At 36.9% G+C, this 14,022-nt stretch overlaps 1 protein-coding gene across 2 annotated transcripts in view; it reads right to left on the reverse strand.

The window, feature by feature from the left end:
* Positions 1–14,022, reverse strand: part of LOC144955885 (methionine--tRNA ligase, mitochondrial-like) — an 84,606-nt gene that overhangs the window by 39,162 nt on the left and 31,422 nt on the right. For both annotated transcript variants that reach the window (XR_013641839.1, XM_078886141.1), the window contains 2 exons: positions 2,477–2,605; positions 317–422 (listed from right to left, as the gene is read on the reverse strand). Coding sequence is in view for 1 of the 2 variants with exons in the window: in XM_078886141.1 (XP_078742267.1) it covers positions 317–422; positions 2,477–2,605 (235 nt within the window). In the remaining variant the exon portion in view is untranslated. The remainder of the gene's footprint in view (positions 1–316; positions 423–2,476; positions 2,606–14,022) is intronic.

Raw genomic sequence — 14,022 nt, forward strand, 5'->3', positions numbered from 1 at the left:
CTGGGGGAGATTGTTTCAAAAATGGGCTGCCGAGAATGTAAACGATTGTTCACCAATTTTGCGGGTTGTTTTAGGTTTAGATAGGATTGTCCTATCGCTATTAGATCTTAGATTTCTACTCTGAAAATAGAGGTGTACATGGTCATATAAATACACAGGGCCAGGCCTTTTAAGTGTTTCATAGAGAATGGAACATGAGATATTTTATAGATGCTGGTCTCAAAAAGTAACCAGTGCAACTCTCCAGGGAGATCGGAAGCAGATGTAACCTGAACAATAGAACAGAAAGACAAACGTCACAATCGCCTTCACTCACGGTCTGATTTCAGCCAATGATCCAGGTCTGCTGCAAGATTGGACAATCGAAAGTTGTAGTTCGATTCCTCCATCCACTGGACACAGTGACCACTCTCCTTGGACACCTGGGGTAAAAACGATGAATGAGTTCAATAGCCTTTGGGGGTGGGTGAAGGGTGGAAATGATTTGGTTTGGGGGGGGGGGGGGAGGGGGTCATTTTTATTGCTGCGATATAAGAAACTCTGAATGTCTCTTTATAACTCCGTAGACAATTTTGTGGTAGTTCTTCAAAGCCAAAGGTCAAATGGATCTAGAATTGGCCCAGTTTATCTAGCATGATGAAACTGTTGCTTGCTATTCTTTGGGCTCATGTCAAAAATTAGGGAGCATGCACTGATGTGGTACAAAAATCATAAAAAGTGGGAATGAAACTGTCAGATAATGAGGTAAATGAGAAACCAACGGATCTGGTTCTGCCGTTATGTGGTCTTGTGGTATGACACTCACCCTAATATCGGAAGGTCCAGTGTTCCAGTCCTGCTCTGAGTGGTCCTTGGAGATGGCTATTTACTATAGGCATTCAATCATCCCAACTATAGGCATTGAATCATCCTAAATATAGGCATTGAATCATCCCAAATATAGGCAGTGAATCATACCAAATATAGGCATTCAATCATCCCAACTATAGGCATTGAATCATCCCAAATATAGACATTCAATCATCCCAACTATAGACATTAAATCATCCCAACTATAGACATTAAATCACCCCAACTATAGGCATTGAATCATACCAACTATAGGCATTGAATCATCCTAAATATAGGCATTGAATCATCCCAAATAGAGGCATTGAATCATACCAAATATAGGCATTGAATCATCCCAAATATAGGCATTGAATCATCCCAAATATAGGCATTGAATCATCCCAAATATAGGCATTGAATCATACCAAATATAGGCATTGAATCATCCCAAATATAGACATTCAATCATCCCAAATATAGGCATTGAATCATACCAACTATAGGCATTCAATCATCCCAAATATAGGCATTGAATCATCCCAAATATAGGCATTCACTCATCCCAAATATAGGCATTGAATCATACCAACTATAGGCATTCAATCATCCCAAATATAGGCATTGAATCATACCAAATATAGGCATTCAATCATCCCAAATATAGGCATTGAATCATCCCAAATATAGGCATTCAATCATCCCAAATATAGGCATTGAATCATACCAAATATAGGCATTCAATCATCCCAAATATAGGCATTGAATCATACCAACTATAGGCATTGAATCATACCAAATATAGGCATTGAATCATACCAAATATAGGCATTGAATCATACCAAATATAGGCATTGAATCATACCAAATATAGGCATTGAATCATACCAAATATAGGCATTCAAACATACCAACTAGAGGCATGAAGACCTCGGTTTACATGCAAAGGTCACATGATCAATCCTGGATGCAGATTTTTTCTGAACTCCCTTGTCCACCCAGCAGTGATTAAGTAGCCAAGTCTGGCATATCTGGTGGAAAGTACTTTGTGATAAACTAGTGTCCTATCCAAAGTATAGCAAGCAATTGCTACTGTCCGTTTCACACTGTAGAAACTGAGTTAACACCTTGAAGCAAATGGCTTTGAAGGACATTTCAAAACTCTGTCACAATTTGCCTCGTGGTGATTACCTCACACATCCGTACAACGATGAAAAATGTGGAAAATACCAAATTTGGCTCCAAGAATGAAAGAATTCATCATCGCATCTCCAAGTCATTAGAACTGATTGAAAATAAAAGTTGATGCCAGACTAGATAATTTCAGGGATTTTTAAGTATTATAGAATCCTTGATTCAGAAAAGTGAGAGGAGCAGGCACTTATGTTGATAATAACAAGAGATGAAGTGAGTAGGAAAATGCCAGAAGACAAAAGAGAATCAAAATTTGGCGGCGGCAATGGGGGTTCGAGCCCACAATCTTTCTGGTCTGGCTGACGAGAGTGTGGCTTTATTGTCTGAGCTCTTCATCACTGGAGTGGTTTGTTCAGCTCACATCAGGATTCAAACCCAGGACCTTCACATCACAAGACGAAGTCTCATATAGCAACAAGCCCCATAATAAAAAAAATAATAACAAAGTACCAACCTGAATGATGCTCCCATCAGGCTGCATCTTGTCTTCCACTTCATCGTCTGTGAGAAAAGCCTCGTCAGAGATGGAATACCACCCACTGTAAATGCCCTTGTAAATATGGCCTCGCATCTCCAATCTCGTCTGTGAGGACAAAAAGGGGTTTTAATTAAATTGATTTTGTGTTTTCTTGTTGTTTTTTTGTTTTGTTTTTTAAACCTCAGGAATGCTACGTGTACTGTCACAGTCATGCCCTGATAATGATAGACATCCAACGTTTACTGTCACAGTCATGCCCTTATAATGATAGACATCCAACGTTTACGGTCACAGTCATGCCCTGATAATGATAGACATCCAACGTTTACTGTCACAGTCATGCCCTGATAATGATAGACATCAAACGTTTACTGTCACAGTCATGCCCTGATAATGATAGACATCCAATGTTTACTGTCACAGTCATGCCCTGATAATGATAGACATCCAACGTTTACTGTCACAGTCATGCCCTTATAATGATAGACATCCAACGTTTACTGTCACAGTCATGCCCTGATAATGATAGACATCCAACGTTTACTGTCACAGTCATGGCCTGATAATGATAGACATCCAACGTTTACTGTCACAGTCATGCCCTGATAATGATAGACATCCAATGTTTACTGTCATAGTCATGCCCTGATAATGATAGACATCCAACGTTTACGGTCACAGTCATGGCCTGATAATGATAGACATCCAACGTTTACTGTCACAGTCATGCCCTGATAATGATAGACATCCAACCTTTACTGTCACAGTCATGCCCTGATAATGATAGACATCCAACGTTTACTGTCACAGTCATGCCCTGATAATGATAGACATCCAACGTTTACTGTCACAGTCATGCCCTGATAATGATAGACATCCAACGTTTACTGTCACAGTCATGCCCTGATAATGATAGACATCCAACGTTTACTGTCACAGTCATGGCCTGATAATGATAGACATCCAACGTTTACTGTCACAGTCATGCCCTGATAATGATAGACATCCAACGTTTACTGTCACAGTCATGCCCTGATAATGATAGAAATCCAATGTTTACTGTCACAGTCATGCCCTGATAATGATAGACATCCAACGTTTACTGTCACAGTCATGCCCTGATAATGATAGACATCCAATGTTTACTGTCACAGTCATGCCCTGATAATGATAGACATCCAACGTTTACTGTCACAGTCATGCCCTGATAATGATAGACATCCAATGTTTACTGTCACAGTCATGGTCTGATAATGATAGACATCCAACGTTTACTGTCACAGTCATGCCCTGATAATGATAGACATCCAATGTTTACTGTCATAGTCATGCCCTGATAATGATAGACATCCAACGTTTACTGTCACAGTCATGCCCTGATAATGATAGACATCCAACGTTTACTGTCACAGTCATGCCCTGATAATGATAGACATCCAATGTTTACTGTCACAGTCATGGCCTGATAATGATAGACATCCAACGTTTACTGTCACAGTCATGCCCTGATAATGATAGACATCCAACGTTTACTGTCACAGTCATGCCCTGATAATGATAGACATCCAATGTTTACTGTCATAGTCATGTCCTGATAATGATAGACATCCAATGTTTACTGTCACAGTCATGCCCTGATAATGATAGACATCCAACGTTTACTGTCACAGTCATGCCCTGATAATGATAGACATCCAATGTTTACTGTCACAGTCATGGCCTGATAATGATAGACATCCAACGTTTACTGTCACAGTCATGCCCTGATAATGATAGACATCCAACGTTTACTGTCACAGTCATGCCCTGATAATGATAGACATCCAACGTTTAATGTCACAGTCATGCCCTGATAATGATAGACATCCAACGTTTACTGTCACAGTCATGGCCTGATAATGATAGACATCCATGGCCTGATAATGATAGACATCCAATGTTTACTGTCACAGTCATGGCCTGATAATGATAGACATCCATGGCCTGATAATGATAGACATCCAATGTTTACTGTCACAGTCATGCCCTGATAATGATAGACATCCAATGTTTACTGTCACAGTCATGCCCTGATAATGATAGACATCCAATGTTTACTGCCATAGTCATGCCCTGATAATGATAGACATCCAACGTTTATTGTCACAGTCATGGCCTGATAATGATAGACATCCATGGCCTGATAATGATAGACATCCAATGTTTACTGTCACAGTCATGCCCTGATAATGATAGACATCCAATGTTTACTGTCACAGTCATGCCCTGATAATGATAGACATCCAATGTTTACTGTCACAGTCATGGCCTGATAATGATAGACATTCAACGTTTACTGTCACAGTCATGGCCTGATAATGATAGACATCCAACGTTTACTGTCACAGTCATGCCCTGATAATGATAGACATCCAACGTTTACTGTCACAGTCATGCCCTGATAATGATAGACATCCAACGTTTACTGTCACAGTCATGCCCTGATAATGATAGACATCCAACGTTTACTGTCACAGTCATGCCTGATAATGATAGACATCCAATGTTTACTGTCACAGTCATGCCTGATAATGATAGACATCCAACGTTTACTGTCACAGTCATGCCCTGATAATGATAGACATCCAACGTTTACTGTCACAGTCATGCCCTGATAATGATAGACATCCAATGTTTACTGTCACAGTCATGCCCTGATAATGATAGACATCCAATGTTTACTATCACAGTCATGCCCTGATAATGATAGACATCCAACGTTTACCGTCACAGTCATGCCCTGATATTGATAGACATCCAACGTTTACTGTCACAGTCATGCCCTGATAATGATAGACATCCAACGTTTACTGTCACAGTCATGCCCTGATAATGATAGACATCCAACGTTTACTGTCACAGTCATGCCCTGATAATGATAGACATCCAACGTTTACTGTCACAGTCATGCCTGATAATGATAGACATCCAACGTTTACTGTCACAGTCATGCCTGATAATGATAGACATCCAACGTTTACTGTCACAGTCATGCCCTGATAATGATAGACATCCAACGTTTACTGTCACAGTCATGCCTGATAATGATAGACATCCAACGTTTACTGTCACAGTCATGCCCTGATAATGATAGACATCCAACGTTTACTGTCACAGTCATGCCCTGATAATGATAGACATCCAACGTTTACTGTCACAGTCATGCCCTGATAATGATAGACATCCAACGTTTACTGTCACAGTCATGGCCTGATAATGATAGACATCCAATGTTTACTGTCACAGTCATGCCCTGATAATGATAGACATCCAACGTTTACTGTCACAGTCATGCCCTGATAATGATAGACATCCAACGTTTCCTGTCACAGTCATGCCCTGATAATGATAGACATCCAATGTTTACTGTCACAGTCATGCCCTGATAATGATAGACATCCAATGTTTACTGTCACAGTCATGCCCTGATAATGATAGACATCCAACGTTTACTGTCACAGTCATGCCCTGATAATGATAGACATCCAACGTTTACTGTCACAGTCATGCCCTGATAATGATAGACATCCAACGTTTACTGTCACAGTCATGCCCTGATAATGATAGACATCCAACGTTTACTGTCACAGTCATGCCCTGATAATGATAGACATCCACGTTTACTGTCACAGTCATGCCCTGATAATGATAGACATCCAACGTTTACTGTCACAGTCATGCCCTGATAATGATAGACATCCAACGTTTTAACTGTCACCATGTACATGCCCTGATAATGATAGACATCAAACGTTTACTGTCACAGTCATGCCCTGATAATGATAGACATCCAACGTTTACTGTCACAGTCATGCCCTGATAATGATAGACATCCAACGTTTACTGTCACAGTCATGGCCTGATAATGATAGACATCCATGGCCTGATAATGATAGACATCCAATGTTTACTGTCACAGTCATGGCCTGATAATGATAGACATCCATGGCCTGATAATGATAGACATCCAATGTTTACTGTCACAGTCATGCCCTGATAATGATAGACATCCAATGTTTACTGTCACAGTCATGCCCTGATAATGATAGACATCCAATGTTTACTGCCATATCATGCCCTGATAATGATAGACATCCAACGTTTATTGTCACAGTCATGGCCTGATAATGATAGACATCCATGGCCTGATAATGATAGACATCCAATGTTTACTGTCACAGTCATGCCCTGATAATGATAGACATCCAATGTTTACTGTCACAGTCATGCCCTGATAATGATAGACATCCAATGTTTACTGTCACAGTCATGGCCTGATAATGATAGACATTCAACGTTTACTGTCACAGTCATGGCCTGATAATGATAGACATCCAACGTTTACTGTCACAGTCATGCCCTGATAATGATAGACATCCAACGTTTACTGTCACAGTCATGCCCTGATAATGATAGACATCCAACGTTTACTGTCACAGTCATGCCCTGATAATGATAGACATCCAACGTTTACTGTCACAGTCATGGCCTGATAATGATAGACATCCAATGTTTACTGTCACAGTCATGCCCTGATAATGATAGACATCCAACGTTTACTGTCACAGTCATGCCCTGATAATGATAGACATCCAACGTTTACTGTCACAGTCATGCCCTGATAATGATAGACATCCAATGTTTACTGTCACAGTCATGCCCTGATAATGATAGACATCCAATGTTTACTGTCACAGTCATGCCCTGATAATGATAGACATCCAACGTTTACTGTCACAGTCATGCCCTGATAATGATAGACATCCAACGTTTACTGTCACAGTCATGCCCTGATAATGATAGACATCCAACGTTTACTGTCACAGTCATGCCCTGATAATGATAGACATCCAACGTTTACTGTCACAGTCATGCCCTGATAATGATAGACATCCAACGTTTACTGTCACAGTCATGGCCTGATAATGATAGACATCCAACGTTTACTGTCACAGTCATGCCCTGATAATGATAGACATCCAACGTTTACTGTCACAGTCATGCCCTGATAATGATAGACATCCAACGTTTACTGTCACAGTCATGCCCTGATAATGATAGACATCCAACGTTTACTGTCACAGTCATGCCCTGATAATGATAGACATCCAACGTTTACTGTCACAGTCATGCCCTGATAATGATAGACATCAAACGTTTACTGTCACAGTCACATCACCAGCTTACTTTTATCTCCTTCTGATCTTTACAACTACTACACGCAGGCTGATGGATATTGACCTTAAACTAATATAAAAATAAAGAATATAATTTGAGACCAAAAAAATGACTATATATGAGAAAATAAGTAAAAAAAATAAATAAGGCAACATAAAATGAAATTAGATTAAAAATAAATAAATTAATAAATAAATAAATAAATAAATAAATAAAAAAATAAATAGATAAATAAATACATAAATACATAAGTGAATGAGTAAATAAATCCACCTGTCACCTATAAATAAAAAATAATGGTAACTGATAAAAGAAAAGAAAAATATTGCAACACTGATTTCAAATGATTTAATAACCCTGGTACATTCTCACGTTGATTTAGTGTTGAATAAAATAGCTCCAGTGGGAAGGAATTATAGTGTTGAATGGAAAAGAACCAGTGGGAAGGAATGATAGTGTTGAATAAAATAGCTCCAGTGGGAAGGAATGGTAGTGTTGAATAAAATAGCTCCAGTGGGAAGGAATTATAGTATTGAATGGAAAAGAACCAGTGGGAAGGAATGATAGTGTTGAATAAAATAGCTCCAGTGGGAAGGAATTATAGTATTGAATGGAAAAGAACCAGTGGGAAGGAATGATAGTGTTGAATGGAATAGCTCCAGTGGGAAGGAATGATAGTGTTGAATGAAATAGCTCCAGTGGGAAGGAATGATAGTGTTGAATGGAATAGCTCCAGTGGGAAGGAATTATAGTGTTGAATGGAATAGCTCCAGTGGGAATGAATTATAGTGTTGAATGGAATAGCTCCAGTGGGAATGAATTATAGTGTTGAATGGAATAGAACCAGTGGGAAGGAATTATAGTGTTGAATGGAAAAGAACCAGTGGGAAGGAATGATAGTGTTGAATGGAATAGCTCCAGTGGGAAGGAATGATAGTGTTGAATGAAATAGCTCCAGTGGGAAGGAATGATGGTGTTGAATGGAATAGCTCCAGTGGGAAGGAATTATAGTGTTGAATGGAATAGCTCCAGTGGGAAGGAATGATAGTGTTGAATGAAATAGAACCAGTGGGAAGGAATGATAGTGTTCAATGAAATAGCTCCAGTGGGAAGGAATTATAGTGTTGAATGGAATAGCTCCAGTGGGAAGGAATGATACTGTTGAATGGAATAGAACCAGTGGGAAGGAATTATAGTGTTGAATGGAATAGCTCCAGTGGGAAGGAATTATAGTGTTGAATGGAATAGCTCCAGTGGAAGGATATAAGTGTTGAATGGAATAGCTCCAGTGGGAAGGAATTATAGTGTTGAATGGAATAGCTCCACGGGGAAGGAATTATAGTGTTGAATGGAATAGAACCAGTGGGAAGGAATTATAGTGTTGAATGGAATAGCTCCAATGGGAAGGAATTATAGTGTTGAATGGAATAGCTCCACGGGGAAGGAATTATAGTGTTGAATGGAATAATGAACAGTGGGAAGGAATAATAGATGTGTTGAATGGAATAGAACCAGTGGGAAGGAATTATAGTGTTGAATGGAAAAGAACCAGTGGGAAGGAATGATAGTGTTGAATGGAATAGCTCCACGGGGAAGGAATTATAGTGTTGAATGGAATAGAACCAGTGGGAAGGAATTATAGTGTTGAATGGAATAGCTCCAATGGGAAGGAATTATAGTGTTGAATGGAATAGCTCCACGGGGAAGGAATTATAGTGTTGAATGGAATAGAACCAGTGGGAAGGAATTATAGTGTTGAATGGAATAGAACCAGTGGGAAGGAATTATAGTGTTGAATGGAAAAGAACCAGTGGGAAGGAATTATAGTGTTCAATGGAATAGCTCCAATGGGAAGGAATTATAGTGTTGAATGGAATAGCTCCAGTGGGAAGGAATTATAGTGTTGAATGGAATAGGTCCAGTGGGAAGGAATTATAGTGTTGAATGAATAGAACCAGTGGGAAGGAATTATAGTGTTGAATGAAAAGAACCAGTGGGAAGGAATTATAGTGTTCAATGAATAGCTCAATGGAAGGAATTATAGTGTTGAATGGAATAGCTCCAGTGGGAAGGAATTATAGTGTTGAATGGAATTGAACAGTGGAAGGAATTATAGTGTTGAATGGAATAGAACCAGTGGGAAGGAATTATAGTGTTCAATGGAATAGCTCCAGTGGGAAGGAATGATAGTGTTGAATGGAATAGAACCAGTGGGAAGGAATGATAGTGTTGAATGGAATAGAACCAGTGGGAAGGAATGATAGTGTTGAATGGAATAGAACCAGTGGGAAGGAATTATAGTGTTGAATGGAATAGAAACAGTGGGAAGGAATTATAGTGTTGAATGGAATAGAACCAGTGGGAAGGAATTATAGTGTTCAATGGAATAGAACCAGTGGGAAGGAATGATAGTGTTGAATGGAATAGACCAGTGGGAAGAATTATAGTGTTGAATGGAATTGAACCAGTGGGAAGGAATGATCGTGTTGAATGGAATAGCTCCAGTGGGAATGAATTATAGTGTTGAATGGAATAGCTCCAGTGGGAAGGAATTATAGTGTGGAATGGAATAGCTCCAGTGGGAAGGAATGATAGTGTTGAATGGAATAGAACCAGTGGGAAGGAATTATAGTGTTCAATGAATGAAACCAGTGGGAAGGAATGATAGTGTTGAATGGAATAGCCAGTGGGAAGAATTATAGTGTTAAATGGAATAGCTCCAGTGGGAATGAATTATAGTGTTGAATGGAATAGAACCAGTGGGAAGGAATTATAGTGTTGAATGGAATAGAACCAGTGGGAAGGAATTATAGTGTTGAATGGAATTGAGCCAGTGGGAAGGAATGATAGTGTTGAATGGAATAGAACCAGTGGGAAGGAATTATAGTGTTGAATGGAATAGCTCCAGTGGGAATGAATTATAGTGTTGAATGGAATTGAACCAGTGGGAAGGAATTATAGTGTTGAATGGAATAGACCAGTGGGAAGGAATTATAGTGTTGAATGGAATAGAACCAGTGGGAAGGAATGATAGTGTTGAATGGAATAGAACCAGTGGGAAGGAATTATAGTGTTGAATGGAATAGAACCAGTGGGAAGGAATGATAGTGTTGAATGGAATAGAACCAGTGGGAAGGAATTATAGTGTTGAATGGAATAGCTCCAGTGGGAATGAATTATAGTGTTGAATGGAATAGAACCAGTGGGAAGGAATTATAGTGTTGAATGGAATAGAACCAGTGGGAAGGAATTATAGTGTTGAATGGAATAGAACCAGTGGGAAGGAATGATAATGTTGAATGGAATAGCTCCAGTGGGAAGGAATTAAGTGTGGAATGGAATAGCTCCAGTGGGAAGGAATTATAGTGTGGAATGGAATAGAACCAGTGGGAAGGAATTATAGTGTTGAATGGAATAGAACCAGTGGGAAGGAATTATAGTGTTGAATGGAATAGAACCAGTGGGAAGGAATGATAGTGTTGAATGGAATAGCTACCAGTGGGAAGAATTATAGTGTTAATGGAATAGCTCCATGGGAAGAATTATAGTGTTGAATGGAATTAGAACCAGTGGGAAGGAATTATAGTGTTGAATGGAATAGCTCCAGTGGGAAGGAATTATAGTGTTGAATGGAATAGCCCAGTGGGAAGGAATTATAGTGTTGAATGGAATAGAACCAGTGGGAAGGAATTATAGTGTGAATGGAATAGACCCAGTGGGAAGAATTATAGTGTTGAATGGAATGTCCAGTGGGAATTATATAGTTGAATGATAGTCCAGTGGAATGAATATATGTTGAAGGAATAGACATGAAGGAAATTATTGTTGAATGAAAAAAACATTGGGAAGGAATTTAGTGTTAAAGGAATAACCAATGAAGAATTATAGTGTTCGAATTGAAAAACCAATGGAAGAATTAAGTTTGAATGTATGCTCCATGGAAGATATAGTTGATGGAATAAACCATGGAAGAATTATAGTGTTGAATTGAATAGACCAGTGGAAGGAATTATAGTGTTGAATGGAAAGAACCATGAAGGAATGAAATGTTGATGATAGTCTAGACAGTGGGAAGGAATATAATGTCAATGGAATACATCCAGTGGGAAGATTATGTGTGAATGGAATAGAACCAGTGGAAGGAATTATAGTGTTGTAATTGGAAAGAAACCATGGAAGGAATTATAGTGTTGAATGAAAGAACAGGGAAGAATTGATAGTGTTGAATGGAATAGACAGTGGAAGAATTATAGTGTTGAATGGAATAAGATACCAGTGAGGAATTTAGTGTTGAATGGAATTGAACCAGTGGAAGGACATGAAGTGTTGTGAATGGATAGCTCCAGTGGGAAGGAATTATAGTGTTGAATGAATAGAACCATTGTGATGGAATTTAGTGTTGAATGGAATGACCAGTGGGAAGGAATTATAGTGTGGAATGGAATAGAACCAGTGGGAAGGAATTATAGTGTTGAATGGAATAGCTCCAGTGGGAATTCCATAAAGTTGATGTTGTCCTAGTAATTTGTAAAAAAAAAAAAAAAACAAATTGATGTTGTCCTAGTAATTTGTAAAAAAAAACAAAAACAAATTGATGTTGTCCTAGTAATTTGTAAAAAAAAAAAAACAAATTGATGTTGTCCTAGTAATTTGTAAAAAAAAACAAAAACAAATTGATGTTGTCCTAGTAATTTGTAAAAAAAACAAAACAAATTGATGTTGTCCTAGTAATTTGTAAAAAAAAACAAAAACAAATTGATGTTGTCCTAGTAATTTGTAAAAAAAAACAAAAACAAATTGATGTTGTCCTAGTAATTTGTAAAAAAAAACAAAAACAAATTGATGTTGTCCTAGTAATTTGTAAAAAAAAACAAAAACAAATTGATGTTGTCCTAGTAATTTGTAAAAAAAAAGTTGATGTTCTTGCAATTTATAAAAAAAGTTGATGCTGTCCTAGTATTTTCTAAAAATAGTTGATATTGTCCTAGCAATTTGTAAAATAAAGTTGATGTTGTCCTAGCAATTTGTAAAATAAAGTTGATGTTGTCCTCGCAATTTGTAAAATAAAGTTGATGTTGTCCTAGCAATTTGTAAAATAAAGTTGATGTTGTCCTAGTAATTTGTAAAATTAGTTGATGTCCTAGCAATTTGTCAAAAAGTTGATGTTGTCCTAGTAGTTTGTAAAAAAAAACAAATTGATGTTGTCCTAGCAATTTGTAAAATAAAGTTGATTTTGTCCTAGCAATTTGTAAAATAAAGTTGATGTTGTCCTAGCAATTTGTAAAATAAAGTTGATGTTGTCCTATTAATTTATACAAATAATTGATGTTGTCCTAGCAATTTGTAAAATAAAGTTGATGTTGTCCAAGTAATTTATAAAAATAATTGATGTTGTCCTAGTAAATTATAAAAACAAATTTATGTTGTCCTAGCAATTTGTAAAATAAAGTTGATGTTGTCCTAGTAATTTGTAAAAATAAATTTATGTTGTCCTAGTAATTTTTAAAAAAATAAATTTATGTTGTCCTAGTAATTTGTAAAAAACTAAATTTATGTTGTCCTAGTAATTTGTAAAAAAAATATTTATGTTGTCCTAGTAATTTGTAAAAAATAAATTTATGTTGTCCTAGTAATTTGTAAAAAATAAATTTATGTTGTCCTAGTAATTTGTAAAAATAAATTTATGTTGTCCTAGTAATTTTTAAAAAATAAATTTATGTTGTCCTAGTAATTTGTAAAAAACTAAATTTATGTTGTCCTAGTAATTTGTAAAAAAAAATATTTATGTTGTCCTAGTAATTTGTAAAAAAATAAATTTATGTTGTCCTAGTAATTTGTAAAAAAATAAATTTATGTTGTCCTAGTAATTTGTAAAAAAATAAATTTATGTTGTCCTAGTAATTTGTAAAAATAAATTTATGTTGTCCTAGTAATTTTTAAAAAAATAAATTTATGTTGTCCTAGTAATTTGTAAAAAACTAAATTTATGTTGTCCTAGTAATTTGTAAAAAAATATTTATGTTGTCCTAGTAATTTGTAAAAAAATAAATTTATGTTGTCCTAGTAATTTGTAAAAAAATAAATTTATGTTGTCCTAGTAATTTGTAAAAAACTAAATTTATGTTGTCCTAGTAATTTGTAAAAAACTAAATTTATGTTGTCCTAGTAATTTGTAAAAAACTAAATTTATGTTGTCCTAGTAATTTTTTTAAAAAAAAGGTTGATGTTGTCCTAGCAATTTGTAAAAAAAAAGTTGTTGTCCTAGGCTGAAGAAAGATACACAGTCTGAAATGGATTTCAATCTT

Source organism: Berghia stephanieae, chromosome 10 (assembly GCF_034508935.2).
Source record: "Berghia stephanieae isolate SIO BIC M18660-M18661 chromosome 10, UCSD_Bste_1.3, whole genome shotgun sequence".
Lineage (NCBI taxonomy): Eukaryota > Metazoa > Mollusca > Gastropoda > Nudibranchia > Aeolidiidae > Berghia > Berghia stephanieae.